The sequence below is a fragment of the Rattus norvegicus genome, chromosome 14 (assembly GCF_021556685.1).
Source record: "Rattus norvegicus strain SHRSP/BbbUtx chromosome 14, alternate assembly SHRSP_T2T, whole genome shotgun sequence".
In the NCBI taxonomy this organism is placed as follows: Eukaryota; Metazoa; Chordata; class Mammalia; order Rodentia; family Muridae; genus Rattus; species Rattus norvegicus.
This window is the reverse complement of record NC_141547.1, coordinates 15,528,809-15,543,458: the sequence shown is the minus strand read 5'-3', so window position 1 is coordinate 15,543,458 and position 14,650 is coordinate 15,528,809. Positions and strand designations below refer to the sequence as shown.

General features: G+C 47.0%; 1 protein-coding gene across 2 annotated transcripts in view; it reads left to right on the top strand.

Moving 5' to 3' along the window:
• The first annotated feature begins 1,757 nt into the window (after nt 1–1,757).
• Fam47e (family with sequence similarity 47, member E) overlaps nt 1,758–14,650 on the top strand; it is a 36,721-nt gene continuing 23,828 nt past the window's right edge. The window contains exons 1-3 of one of the 2 annotated variants that reach the window (XM_087584355.1): nt 1,758–2,216; nt 9,453–9,783; nt 12,566–12,699. In XM_087584355.1, coding sequence (XP_087440481.1) covers nt 2,140–2,216; nt 9,453–9,783; nt 12,566–12,699 — 542 coding nt within the window. In that variant the 5' untranslated portion in view covers nt 1,758–2,139. 2 annotated transcript variants of the gene reach the window in all.

The following is a 14,650-nucleotide window of genomic DNA, read 5'->3' as shown; positions in this document are numbered from 1 at the left end:
TAGCTCTCCCTCCCACGGGATTTGGGTGCAGAGAACTGTTTATCCGGTCTGTTTCCTTCAGGTTCCGGCGGTGTCTCAGGCGCAGGGGTCCTGCCACTCTCGGGCCCTCCCCTACGGGAACCCAGAGGCCTTATACAGTTGCCTCTTGGGCCAGGGATGTGGGCAGGGGTGGGCAGTGTTGGTGGTCTCCTCTGCTCTGCAGCCTCAGGAGTGCCCACCTGATCAGGCGGTGAGGTCTCTCTCCCACGGGGTTTGGGAGCAGAGAGCTGCTGTCTGCTGTTTCCTTTTTAACGTTGTCTGGGACTTCTTCCTGTTGTACTTATATCAGGCGGCAAGCCGGTAGAAGGCGGTGTATGAAGAGCAAAGGCTAGACACAGCAGCCACCCAGTGAAGCCTGAGACGGTTTAAAGAACAACAGTGCAAGTGTGTGTGACCCAGGCTTACTTTTACTTACGTCTGTCTGTCCAGGTTCCATTTTGCACGTCCTTAGGAACCCAACCCAAATTCAACCAGCATTTGTAGAATTCCTCGAATGTTCCCATGTGCTGTGGCCTGAATATTTGTGCCCTGTCCCTTTAATATACTGAAATCCTAATCCTAACCCTCAGGATGATGGTATTAAGAACACCGTTTAGGGCTGGAGAGATGGCTCAGGGGTTAAGAGCACTGACTGCTCTATCAGAGGTCCTGAGTTCAATTCCCAGCAACCACATGGTGGCTCACAACCATCTGTAATGGGAGCTGATATCCTTTTCTGGTGTGTCTGAAGACAGCTACACTGTGCTTATATATAATAAATAAATAAATCTTTGGAAGAGGAAGAAGAAAAAGACGATGACGACAACAATGACGATGACAACAACCACCATTTAGTCAATTCTTTTCTCTTATACTAGAGTACCCGAGACTGGGTAACATAAAGAATAGTGCTTTACTTTGGTCTTTGTGTCCATGGTTCTAGAAGCTACAGAGCTTAACAGTTGGTAGCTGCATGGTGAGGTCCACACATTGCTTTAACTCATGATGGAAAGACCAAAAGCCTAGCCAACCTCTCAGAAGTTAAACGAGCGCTTGCTGTTGTGAAGAACAGGAGTTCAGTTCCAAGCACCCATGTCAGGCTGCTCACAACCACACGCAGTTCAAGTTCTAGGGGATCTGGTGCCCTCTTTTGGTCTCTGTGGGAATATACGTATAGACTCAGAAACAAAGACACATAAAATGAATGAGAACAGCACTCAGCGGTTCCGAAAAGGACATAAATGATCAGTGCTTATGTGTGCTTTAAACTGACCTGTGTCTAGCTTTTTGTTGTGGGTCAGCATTTCTGGTAACCCTTCTAGAGTGACCTTCTCCCTTAACTTGTGTCTAGGAAGGGAGAGGTTGTGTATTCCTAACTAATTTTAGTATGCAGCTAACATACAAAAGAGGCTTCAGTGGGCAGCTTCTGGAAGGAATAGTTTTCATGAAAATCGGGACTCAGAAGTAGCAGGCAAACATCAAACAGAAGCACATTCTCCAGTGACTGATGTTTACAGGAGAGCTTGCTGACCTGGCTAGCAGGATGGTTAAGTAGCAACAGGCGTGCTAAAGTGGCTTGCAGTTGACAAATTTAAAAACTCAAGAGCTGAAAGGGTTACTGGCTGCCTGGATACCAATCGGTCACTAACTACAAGAGTGGAAATGCCAAAGCCTTTTCCTGCTAGCTCCTGCCCTCCTCTCTTCCTGGCTCCCTCTTTCTCTCTCTCTCTCTCCTTTCCCCTTCTCTTCCTCTCTCTTTCTTTCTTTCTTGCTTGGTTGCTTCTCTGCAGTAAACATTTGTTTAAAAATGAACAACGACTACAACAAAAACCCTCTTTCAGTCTCCAATGCATTTCTCGGATGAACGCATATTTCCACCAGGATAACATTTGACTAAATCAAGGCCTGGATCCTTCTCTCCCAGGCCAGTTCTATACACCCAGCAATAGAATGTCAGCTCAATCCGGGTAGTGTTGGGGTACTGCTAGACGCCTCACTTGCTGCGGGCCAAATTGGGCAGGTCTGGGCAGCTCAGGGCTGTGCTGATCTCCTAGCAACTCGGGAAGCCGTGGGGGAACTTGCAACCCAAGTCCCGGCAGTGGTCATGCAGCGGGCAGTGCCATGGCGGAGCGTGGGCAGCGACTCCAGCCTAAAACTCTGGCTCCGAAACTGATGAGGGAGCGCCGGAACTGCGGGTGGTAAGCGCAGTGCTCGCGCAGCGCTCTCGCAGCTGCTAGCAGGGAACCTGGATCCTCCAGGCGGGGGCAGAGATAGACCTCGCTGCTAGTTGCCTTTCTCCGCGTCCCCGGTCCCCTCCCTATTGTAATCGAGTAAAAGGACCAATGCTGGAGCGACACAGCCTTTCTGGTTTGTTTGTGTTTTGCCACAAACCCCCAGGGGAAGTAAAGTCCCCAGGCCAGATAGTGGCCACTGGAGAGGCTGTCCTAACCTAGGACTATGAATGCCTGCCTTCGACAAGTAGCCAACTCTTTCATCAGATACCCTGGGACCCCTAGTTCCTTGTGTTCAGCTTATGGCGTCTATGACACCTGGAGTCTTTAGTCCTCTAGTTGGAGGCTCTGATCAAGCAGAACCCTTGGCTCGAAGTCCTAGGAATGTAGGTACTTTGAAGGGTTAGTGGAAAGAGGCTTAAAGAAAGAGGTTAAAGAAAGAGGCTTTTATTTTCCCCTTGCTGAATCCCTGAGAGCGAGGTTTAGCTGGTGAAAAGAGGTGCTTCTTCAGTGTGGTGACAGATAAGATGGTAAGCTTAGAATCAGAAAGCTTAGGCTATCCTTAAGCTGGTGGTCCTCCTGCCTCCGCCTCCAGAGCCCAAGGACTGGAGGTCTACACTCCCTGCGCTCGTTTTCTTATTGTGAAATGGGACGAATCAATGAGCTAGCTTTGTAGGTTTGGGAGGAGCCATGGGGCTAGCAATACACAGAACCCAGTGCGCTCTTTCTGCGAAGGAGCAATTATGAACGCTTGGGAAGTCTTTGCAAATGCCTCCCCGTGGGAAACTTACTTGCTTTGAAATAATTGTAGACTCAGGAGAGAGCAAATGTCCAAGATCCCACATAGCCTGCTGGAGCTGTTTCCAATGGCACCGTCTCACACATCTGTAGCCCACCACCAAACCAGGACCGCAACTTTGGGACTATAGAGTGGTTAAATAAAACCTCTGCCGTTCATCAGCTCTCACTTCTGTAAAAGATTTCATATGTACCTCAAGATCCCAACTGCTTTACGACCACGGTATCAGTTACCTTTCTCATTGCTGTGGAAGAAGAATACTGTCAAGAAACAGGTTCTGGCTCATAATTTTGGGAGGTATTGGTCTATGCTGGTGGGGAAGGTAGGCAACCCAGGCAGCCCCATCCACAGAGATGAGAGCTTTTGGCTTGCTCATATCTTAGGAGATCGGGAGCACAGATGAATGGGAACCAGAGCCAGACCATTATTCCGCAGGCTAGCAAGGCTTCACATTCCAAAAGTTCCATAACTTCAGAACGATCAAGTGTTTAAACACAAGAACCTATGGGGGATATTTTACACCAAGCAACCACACAGGAAATGTTTTGTGGGGCCTTCAGGGTAAGGCTTTCTTCCCCCAGCAACCACAAATCTGTTCTCCAGTTCTGTAATTTTAAGCATTTTAAGAATAGTAGCCAGGGCTGGAGAAATGGCTCAGCAATTAAGAGAGTTCAATGCTCTTCCAGAGGATTGGAGTTGCATTCCCAGAACCTGTGTCAGGCAGCCCATAAGTGCCTGTGACTCCAGGTCCGGGGAATGTGATAAATATATAAATAAGAATAAATAATGTGGGCAAACGAGGATAGCGTAGGTCACGCTTGATATTTGCTCCTGTTTAGCCATAAAGCTTGTGAGATCCACCCAAACTGCACAGGTCCGCCATTTGTTTGTCTTGTTGCTAAGGGGTGTGTTCCGCGGTTTGTTGCTAAGGAGTGTGCTCTGTGGTACGTATATACTACAGTTTGTTTCTTTATTCACTTGAAGAAATCCAGGCTATTTTTCGGTTTTTTTACTTTTAAATACAAAGTTGCCGTGAACCTTCATGTACATGTTTTTGCAAGAAAAAATATTTTCATTTCTCTAGGATAAACGTCAATATATTCTATAAATGCTCTTAGTTCTATGTTATTAGTCAGGCAAGGTTATTTATGGGCTTTAGGAGATATGGAGGGTTGAGGATGGGGGTGTAGCTCAGTTTGCAGAGTGCTTACCTACTATGCTGCTTAGGGCTCGATCCCCAGCACCCTATAAGCTCGACATGACAGAGTGTATTTAAAACTGCAGCGCTCAGGAGGTGCAGGCCAGAGGCTCAGAAGTCGAAGGCAGTTTAAGGTTGTCCTCTACAAGGCTGGCTTGAGAGTAATTTGGGCCATCTGAGGTTGAATCTATCTGTACACAAAAAATCGAACAAAACAAATAAGGAAATACAGAGTTAAGCATTTTAACGAGGAGAAGCAGAGTAGGGTAAAGGAAAGCCCTCCCTCTACGTTCCTAACCCCTGGGAATGGAGAGTGAGCTAGGTAGACGAATGAATCTTTTCAGAATTCTGAGTCTCAGTCAAATTAGTATGCAGCTCCCATTTGAGATGTATGGCTGTATTCAAGAAAAAAAAAACAGAACAAAAAAACAAACAAGCAAACAAAAATATTTGTTATCCTTTCTGTTTTTAGGAAGGGCTTGGGTATAAAATGGTTTTTAGTGAACTATTAACTACTAATATGACCTGGCCAGCCCCCCAGTTGAGACAGAGTTCTAAGGATTTATTATTTAGCTCCGTGCAATTACTGGGGGTTACCCCTAGTCTAATTCTCTAATGCTAGACTGGCTACTTCCTTAACTGTGCTGCTCTCCCAACTTGCTGTTCGGGTCTTGCTGGATTATTTCTGCTCCAGCCGTCTGCCCTGGGAGGATGGGGGTTATGTTCCTCTCAGGTACGTGTTGCCGGTCCAGTATGTTTCACGGAGACCTGCCTTCTCAGTCTACCGTCTCTTCCCTCCTCTCTCCTCCTTCTCTTCCTGGTCCCTACCTGGAAGCCAGGTAACTGAGAACCCACCTACACTATTCCCTCCAGTAACTGGCTATAGCCACCTTTATTTAAGCAATGGTTTTAAAACTGGGGAGCAAGGTCTGCACAACAAAAGCTGTTGCATGTGGGAACTCACTCATTTTGAGGCAACCAGATCTTGGGGTACAGAACTTAGCATTTGAATACATAGTGGCACCAGACCAACCCCCAACCCTTGGGTGTTTAAGTTAGCTATAAATATAAGTATATATAAGTATATATAACTATAAATATAATGTACTTATTCATGAAGATAGTTAATAATGAGAAGAGTTATTGCTAATAATTGATCATCAATTTCAAGATGAGATATGGCTTAACATGGCTATACCTTCAGCTGCTTGGAGGGTGATTTATTAAGGGCAGAGAAAAGCTTTCTGTAGACTCTTTTTTTGTTGTTCTTTCATCTAAATTTTCATAGCACAGTGAAGTTAAGCTCCTTGAGCCCACACCCATTTACACATGGCAAAGAAGTTCTAAGGTTTGCTGGAAACCACTGGGGACCAGGCTAGAATCTCTTTAAAATGTTTGATGATGATTACAGTAAAGGTTGGATTTCCTGGGGCTGGAGAGATGGCTCAGTGGTTAAGAGCACCGGCTGCTCTTCCAGAGGTCCTGAGTTCAATTCCCAGCAACCACATGGTGGCTCACAACCATCTGTAATAGGATCTGACGCCCTCTTCTGGTGTGTCTGAAGACAGCTACAGTGTACTCACATATCTATCTATAGATATAGATATAGAGATCTAGAGATATAGAAATTGGGTTTAGTATAAAGGGCCATTATGTGTGACAGGAGCTACAGGCAGAAAAGGCTTTGCGGAAAAACACCAGCTCTCAGACTATCTGAGGCAGGCTGGCATTGTTAGGGTCATCAGGCACCGGGGATCTGAGGCCTGGCTTTGGCATTAGTTTTGCCTGATTATTCTAGATCTCTTATCATCTTCCTTCCCATGTGCCATCTGTCCCATCCATCTTATGTCCATGGCCTGACTGCTCCCTGCAAGTGGGGGCCTGGCAGGGAAGGAAGCAGAGAGACAGGCTGTGTGCAAGTCAGAGAGGAGAGGGGAAATGAGGGAGTCTATGGCTCACCTAAGGTTAACTGTGTTAACCCAACGGTGCTCAGGCTGAGAGTGAAGTTTATTGTTACAGGAGCTACATTGTTGCTGGGACCAGAGTTCTTCCCAGAGTTCAAGAGGATCTGAGAAAGATGTCAGATAGCTCGGTGGGGGGGGGGGGGCAGAGGGGCGAGGGATTACTGAAATGTGTGCAGCTAAGTACTGTTCACCAGAGCTTGAACTACATGAAAGATCCCAGTTCTACCAGTTCTATCATCGCTTAGCCATAGAGCTATTGTTAGACTTTATTTTCATTGTTTTCAATCCCCACTCTATGTTTGTGAGTGAGAGTGCATGTGCACTTGAGTACACGTGCCCATGGAGGCCAGAGGCACTGAAGTCCCCAGAGTGAGTTATACCTGTGCAGCTTTTGACACATGTTTTGTTTTTTTACTTCTTTGTGCCCCACTTTAGCTATAAAAGGAAACACACTAGTACTGGCTATGTGGAGTTAGTTGTTTTAAGATTTAAATAGGCTGATGTATGAAAGAAAGCACTTAAAGCAGCTCCTGTTTTTCTGTAGGACATTTCCCATTTGTGTTAGCTATTATGACTCTTTAAGGAAAATGTACCTATTCGTGTGTGCACATTCATATGTGTTTGTGTATATGTGTGTTCATGTGTGTACATGTGTGTGCATGCCTGCATGCATGTGTTTATACATATGTGTGTTTGTGCGTTCATATGTGCACGCGTGTGCATAAGGACATCAAGTGCGGGTCGAGGTCAGAGAACAACTTTCGGGAGTCAGTTCTCTCCTTCCACCATGTGGGTCTGGCTTGGCAGCAGGGACCTTTGCCCACTGAGCCGTCTGTCAAGCCTTGTACTTATGATTCTAATTAAAACATAAAGGAGGCTGCTTGTGTGGGAGGCTGAGGCGGTAGGACAGAGAATTCTTGGGTTCAGGCCATCAGAGACTGCATAGTGTGAGACCTTGTTTCACGCACACGCACACGCACACGCACACGCACAGGGACAAATGACACATTGTGGGTTTGATGTAGTCCATGGATTATAATTTCACAGCCTTCCTTCTGAGTTGAGAAGAGGAAACCAAGCCACTGAGGTCATCTAACAAACCATTCATTCAGCTACACAGGGACTATATTTGCTCCCCTTCTTATCTCCATGACAAAATACCCCCACACAGAGGGGAAGGATTTATTGGGGCTCAGGGTGTTGGAGAACCTTGCTATTAAGGTAGCAGTCCCCCATGACCAGATTGCTTTCTAAGCTCAGTGCAAAATGGGGAATACCCTTTCTTGGTGGGGCTTCACCATCTTTGCCTGTCTTTGTCAGGAGAGTGTCCTTGAACACAGATGGTTGGCCTTTTCTGGCCTTGTCGGAAAAATGACTTTGTTGAGAGCTCTCTGCAAGGCTACATAACTCAGCACACATGTCCCCCTCTGGCTTCCAGCCTGCAGGATAATTAGCTGCTGTATTATAACCAGTCAGCCCTTCCTGCTTGCTTGTCGCCATGACAAATTAGCCCTTTCCATATGTACTCCTAAAAAAGACCATAAATACCCCGTCCCCGAACAATACAGTAGACTCCTTTCAATGCAGCAGTCTCACAGCTGGCTAGCTGGCTGCACCTGGCTCTCTGCCTCAGCTTCCTTTGTCCCCTCAGGTTAGTGGCCAACAGCCTTCTGGGAGAAAGTGGGTAGACACAGAGAATTTGAGAATGTAGTGTCTATCATGGTGGGGAAGGCAGGGCTGAATTCATGGTGAGTGAGTCCAGCAGCTAGGGCTCCTCACAGAGTGGGACTCCAGCCCATGGCATGGTGGTACCCACATTCAGGGTGGCTCTCCCCTCCTCAGCTAACCCTCTCAAGAAACGTCCTCATAGGCATGCCCAAGAATGTCTCCCAGGTGATTCCAAGTCTAGTCAAGTTGATAATGAAGTTTATTGTTACAGTAGTTACATTGTTGCTGGGACCCAAGTTTATTCTTGCTACCATATTGACTTTTTTTTAGTCTCTAAGCAACCTGACTATCTTTCACAAACTGAATGGTGTAGGGACAATTTTGTCATTTTGGTTTCTTTAAAAAAAAAAAACAGAAATATTGTAAGACTATGTTTTTGTTTTAATCCCAGGTGTGGGATATGGGGCTGCTTCCCAGTGGCTGATTTGCCTCGTCCTCTAGTAGGGGTATGATTGTGGCAGCTGCAGGTAGTTTCTGCAGTTGTGTGATGTTTGGAATTCTGGGGATTTTTCAGAGGCTGTAGAAATGCTGGGGCCCTGAGAGGATGGTTGAGTTGTTAGTTGGTTGTTGGTGTTGTTTATGGTATGTTAAGTAGTCATGCACAAAGAGGAAGAGGAGGAGGAGGAGGAGGAGGAGGAGGAGGAGGAGGAGGAGGAGGAGGAACAAGAAGGAGGAGGAGGAGAAGGGGGAGGAGGAGGAGAAGGGGGAGGAGGAGGAGGAACAAGAAGAAGGAGGAGAAGGAGGAGGAGAAGGGGGAGGAGGAAGAACAAGAAGAAGGAGGAGAAGAAAGAGGAGGAGGAGGAGGAAGAACAAGAAGAAGGAGAAGGAGAAGGAGGAGAAGAAAGAGGAGGAGGGGGAGGAGGAGGAGGAGGATATTAGATTCCTGATGGGGAAGATGAAACTTGCCTGGAGGAACTTGATGTCCCCAATCAGCAGGAAGTAGACTAATTAATGATAATGGCGCCCCTTTCCTGTCTACCTTTTTTTTTCCTTCTCCTATCTAGTGTTAGGGAGTTAAAGGGATGAAGAGGGGTGGAGGAAAGAAGAACCCACATAGTCGCCAAAGTCTGGCTACAGAACAGTTTTTTTTTTTTCTAATGTGGCAGAAGCAGTTAGAATGACAAATGCTTTAGTTCACATGGTTGGCCCTTTAAAATACAGTGACATGGACGACACAGGTGAGACTTTGAAGTATGCCACTCAGTAAAAAAGAAAAAAAAAAGCATCTTCTGTTCCAGGCATTTAGACTACGTATATACAGAGGGTAACTTGATGCTTCAACAATGTGTGCGGGCAAAAGGTACAGTTCTCATGCAGAAAGGTGAGTTTGCTTAAGGAGGAGATGGGAGCCATTTGTAGGGACACGGTAGAGAGGTAGAGGGCAGAAAGCAGGAGCAGGGGCTTGTAGAGCATGCGCAAATCAACCTCTTCTGCTCTGCCCACCCCACAATAGGTGTGGGTCCGCCTCCTCCCACCCAAGTCCTAGGATGCTCATCTGGCATGTTGTCTCCTAGGTACCTCGAGAACCTGCCTTCCAAACGTCTCCCGAAGAGTAGCAGGCTGACATTGAATAGCCGGCATTGGGTGTTTGTGAAAGAGGGGCTGGATGACTTCAGGAAAGACTGCCCCCCACACCAGGGCCCCAAGGATGCCTTTCTACCTCTTATTCATCACGGAGCCCCCAATGCTACCCCCAAGGGGAGGCAGAGCAGACTGCCCACGGGGACAACGTTGTCTAAGCTTTCGAAAGCTGGGAAGACATTCTTGGAGGAAGTGGAAGCTAAGGACGACGCACTGCACCCCCTGGCTCTCTACCCACAAATTAAAGAAGCTCTGCCTGCTGAGGTGATGTGTCTGGTCTTGAGGGAAGGCCTCCTGGGGGCCCTAAAACAATTCTCTGCAGATGCCCAGGAAGCCCTGGGGTACATATTATAAGAGAGGAAGTTGTACCGTACCCCCAGTGAAGGCTTTTTTATCAGCTCAGGGCAGCCTTCCTTGCGGCAGTTTTCTTTGCTTTCTGGCTTTGCCTTGAGACTCTCAGGGTACAGGAAGCCACACAAGGGTTGCTCAGTATTACTTATGTCTGTTTAGCCTGGGTCAAAGAGGTCTCGTTAAGAACTCACTGACAGGTGGCTAGAGACAGGAGAATCTGAAGGCTATGGGGACTCCACCACAACGCCCAGGCCAGGGCTTCCAGCCTGCTCCTAATTTTCAAAATGGACCCAAGCTTGACTTTCAAACAAGGAGGAAGAAATGACCGTCTTTCATCAAGCAAATGGTAGCTTTCACAGGACTGGGCCCCTCATCTGGCCTTTCCCTTCTGCTAGAGAGCCTAGAAATGGTTTCTTAGTTGACCACCGTATCCTTAAACAAATCCCAAGGTGTGTGAAATCTGAAGAAGAAGGCAGGCTGGATGAGGCAAGGGGATAAACAGGAAGCTCTACACACCCACCCCTGTTTAGCCTGCCCTTGGGCTAAACAGATAAGTCTGAACCCACAATTGTGAAACCAAAACTTGAGGCACATTGGTATACATTGTTATACATTGTTACTCAGTCTCCATCCCTTACAAGTCTTCATCCCTTGGGTTTGTTCCCTAAACCCAATGAATCCTGCAATCCATGTTCTGCAACCAATGCTGAATTTGTAATCCCATGATGTATGTCCGCCCTTTGCCTTGCTAAACTCCTGAGCGGGTGACACATTCCATGTGATACATTCTTGGGCTTATCTTCCTCCTCAGGCAGCCTTGAGCCTGAGTCTCCATTCTTCCGTCCAGGTGCTAACAGCCAATGATCCCAACAGCCATTCTCTGCCAGCCCTAACCCTTGCCCATGATGGCGCTGCTCTCTGAAAAATCCAACTCAGAGGGAGGCATCTGATTGGCTAGTCCCTTGTGCACTTACAAATGCAGCTTGTTCTAATCAGACAGTCATGGAAATAAATTTTCTCCTAGATCTCACACAATCCCTTGCACAGTGACTTCTCACTCTGGGAAACCTGTCCTCGGAGGCCCCGGATGGGAACCTCCCATCTGCTGCTCCACAATCGGCTCCTCTTCCCTCACTAGACTCCAGTCACTGAATGAATGAATGAATGAATGAATGAATGAGTGAATGAGTGATTCGTGCTAGAAAAGTCTATGGGAAGAGCAGCTGAAATTTCTGATCAGTGATTTTCTACACACTTTTCCTCACTGGGTCCCGTAAGCCAGAGGGTCTGAGTCTTACCACATCACCATGACTGTGGTACAGGAGTGTGGCTCTCACTTCCCTGTCTGATTTTCCCAACTAGGTTTTGTTAGCTTTGGGGTTTTTTGTTTGTTTGTTTTGTTTGTTTTTGTTCTTGATTTTTTTCCTATTTATTTATTCTTCTCTCAGACATTACATCCCAACTGCAGTCTTCCCCCTCCCCTCTCTCCCTCCCCTAGTCTCTTCCCTTCTCCTCTTTCCCCAAGATCCACCCCCACTTCACCTTCCCTCAGTAAAGAGCAGGCCTTCTAGGGACATCAACCAAATATGGCGTAACAAGCTACAGTAAGATCAGGCACAGATTCTCACATCAAGGCTTCCTGAAGCAACCCAGCAGGAGGAAAAGAGTCCAAAGGCAGGCCAAAGAGTCAGAGACAGCACCTGCTGTCACTGTTAGGAATCCCACAAGAACACTGAGATCCACAACCATATCAGTATGCAGAGGACCTAGGTCAGACCCATACAGGCTCCCCGATCTTCGTGAGCCTACCTGAGTCCCAGTCAGTTGATTCTTGTGATGTCATTGACCCCTCTGGTTCCTCCAATTTTTCATTCCCCTCCTCTGCAGGGTTAGCTTTATTTTGAGCCAGGGTCTTTCTATGGTGCTGACCTGGATGCTGTAAGCTCCAGTTTAGATTCTACTTCACACCTACAGAAAAGAAACAATACTTTGTGCGATGCTAGGAAAATCTAATCCTATCGCCTAGTTTCCCTGGGTCCACTCTGAGCTATGTGTGCACATGTGTGCCTGTGTAATAGGAGCAGAGGACAACCTCATCTGTTGTTCTCAGGCGCTGACCATCATTTTATTGACACAATGTTTCCTACTGGGCTGGAACTCACGGAGCAGGGTAGGCGGGCAAGTCTCCACTATCTTAGCGCTAAGACTAGATTTCAGGTGTGCCCCGTACCTAATTATATTTTTAAAACATGAGTTCTGGGGGTCTAACTCAGGTTCTCACGCTGGCCAGGCAAGCACTTTTCTAGCTTCGCTATCTCCCCAGAATGTGAGGTGGATCTTCAATGTGTGGTAGATACTGTATTCCTAGGAGGCCCGAGAGAGACCTGAGAAGCCCGCAGTCAAGAACCGCAGAAGTCCAACAGAGACACTCCGAGTGCTGAGGCTTTGGGGGACTCAGGTAGGCTCTCAGGCAGATTCTGCTAGAGGAAATGGAACCACAACACAGAGCCTGAGCATCCAATGGCAGGGCCACAAAGGTTTGTAAACAGCCCCCCAGCACAGTGCTCCATGAGGGGCTTGATAAATGGTGTTTGAAAAGAAACACCGAAGAAACGACTTGGTGTGTTTGTTTTAGAATTGGGGGCTCCCTTTCCTCCAATCACCCCCTCACCCCAAGTCTGCTTTCTCTGTGTAGCTCTTATTGAAGGTGCTTGAGGTACTCGACCCAGAGAGGAAGCTTGAGGATGCATGGGCTTGTTGCCGGGATACCAGGGAGTTAATGAAGGAACCCACAAAGCTTGTAGAAGAACGCTCTTCCCAAGTATGCCCGTGAGTACCGCTGACGTCTTTCCCCCGATGAACAGCCTAGGACGGACTTGTCATAGGTAGAATAGTTTTGCTCATTTGGGTGTTTCGTTTTGTGAGTTATGAAAAAAACAAAAACCCAAGAAACAAAATGATGCGGAGTTTCTTTTAGCCCAGGCTGACCTCCAACTCATTCTGTTGCTAAGGACGACCTAGCAACCCAATCCTCCTGCCTCTACTTCCCAAGGCTGGCCGTGCCTGGGTACCTAGAATACTTGTAAAGAAGCAGTAGTAATCAGTCTTGAAGAGGAAGACAAGACATGGCTCCTGTGGGTGTGGTTTTCTCAGTGGCATAAGTGTGGGCTCCTATCTAGCTCTTATTTGGCAAGAAAACCTGATGAATTGACTTTGTTCAACATGGCAGGCCAGTGGTCGGTTAGGTCATCCCAAGCACATGTGTGCACATATGTATAACACGGGATTGTCAATGATACACTTGCTAGCCTTTTTTTCTTTTTTTCTATTTTGAGACAGGGTTTTATGTATGTATCCAGGCTGGCCTGAAACTCTTAGTCTGCCTGCCTCTGCTTCCTGAGTGCTGGGGTAACAGGTTTGTGCCACCACACCTGGCTACTTGCTTGTTGTTTACGGCATTTATAGGCTCTTCTGTTTGGAGACCCTGCTCATGTCTGTATAGGCCATGCCCCTAATTGCATGCACCTTCTCTATAACTTTCCAAACTTCTCTGAAACTTAGTAGAAACTCTTATATCACACCCTTGCTCTCCTTAACCCATAGTACTTAATAATACAGATGTTGCCACAAGTGTCTGCATATAGATTTAGGAAGGGGACACATTTACTTTGAAAACAGGATGATCTCACCAGTGGGTGCCTAGAGATCTCGGATGACAAGGGCTCTCTCACTGCATTGCGTGCTCTCTGGTGTATCTGGGATGATAATATGTCCTGCTTCTGCCCTAGAGGATCCTTGGGAGACACGAGTTCCTCTCCCTCTCTGTGCTAGAGGCAAAGTCGCCCCCCAGTAGGGACTGGGTGGGAGAGTCTGCCAGTTTATGGCTTGGACCTAAAGCTGAATCCTCCAACATGGTAGCTACTTGTCATAAAAGGGGTGTTTTCATTCTTGTCTTTGTGGTTTATATTGTCTTTGAAGTTGCTCAGAACCTGTATGTGGAAGAGAGGAACATTATCTCTAGGATTATTATATATTATAGAATAGATCATATATTATGATATAGTAAGAAGATATAGACAGACTCTGTCTTTCACTTTGAGCAATTTGCTTGGTTAACCCTGAAAAAAGAATCTCACAGGTAAGAAATTACAAACAAGTAGGATTCAGTAAGCTATTTGGAAGAAGTCCAGCAGTAATATATTACTATCTTAGCACATCATAAAAGAAATGTGGAATCTCATAGAGGTGACCTTGGCTGTTAGCATACACATTTGTTTCCTTTGCCCGCTGTGAAATTGTAACCGCAAACCTGGTGGCTTGAAACAATTGGAAACGTTTTACTGACATTTAAGGGCGGTAGCTCTGAGGCCTGCAGTCTGATGTGGCTGTCATCGGTCAGTGCTGACATTGAAGGTCAGCCGGGCTGCGTTCCCTCCAGAGGCTGCAGGGACATTTGCTCCTTGCCTCCTTCAGTCTCTGGTGGCTGCTGGACAGCCACATCTGTCCAAACTTCAAGGCCAGCAGCTTCATGTGTCTGGGCTGTCCTCACATCGCCTGCTCTCCGTGTGGGTCAGGCTTTGCTCTCCCTGTCACTTTCCCTTCAAGGACACTCGTGATGGTGTGTTGGGCCCAGGAAGATAATCCAGATCATATCCCTCTGTTAGAAGTATGGATGAACACCTGCGAAGACTCTTGGAAAGTTGAGTAGCACAAACTCCAAGGATTAACACTTGATCTCCTTAGAGACTGCCCCAACCCTACCAGAGGTGACACCGCAACT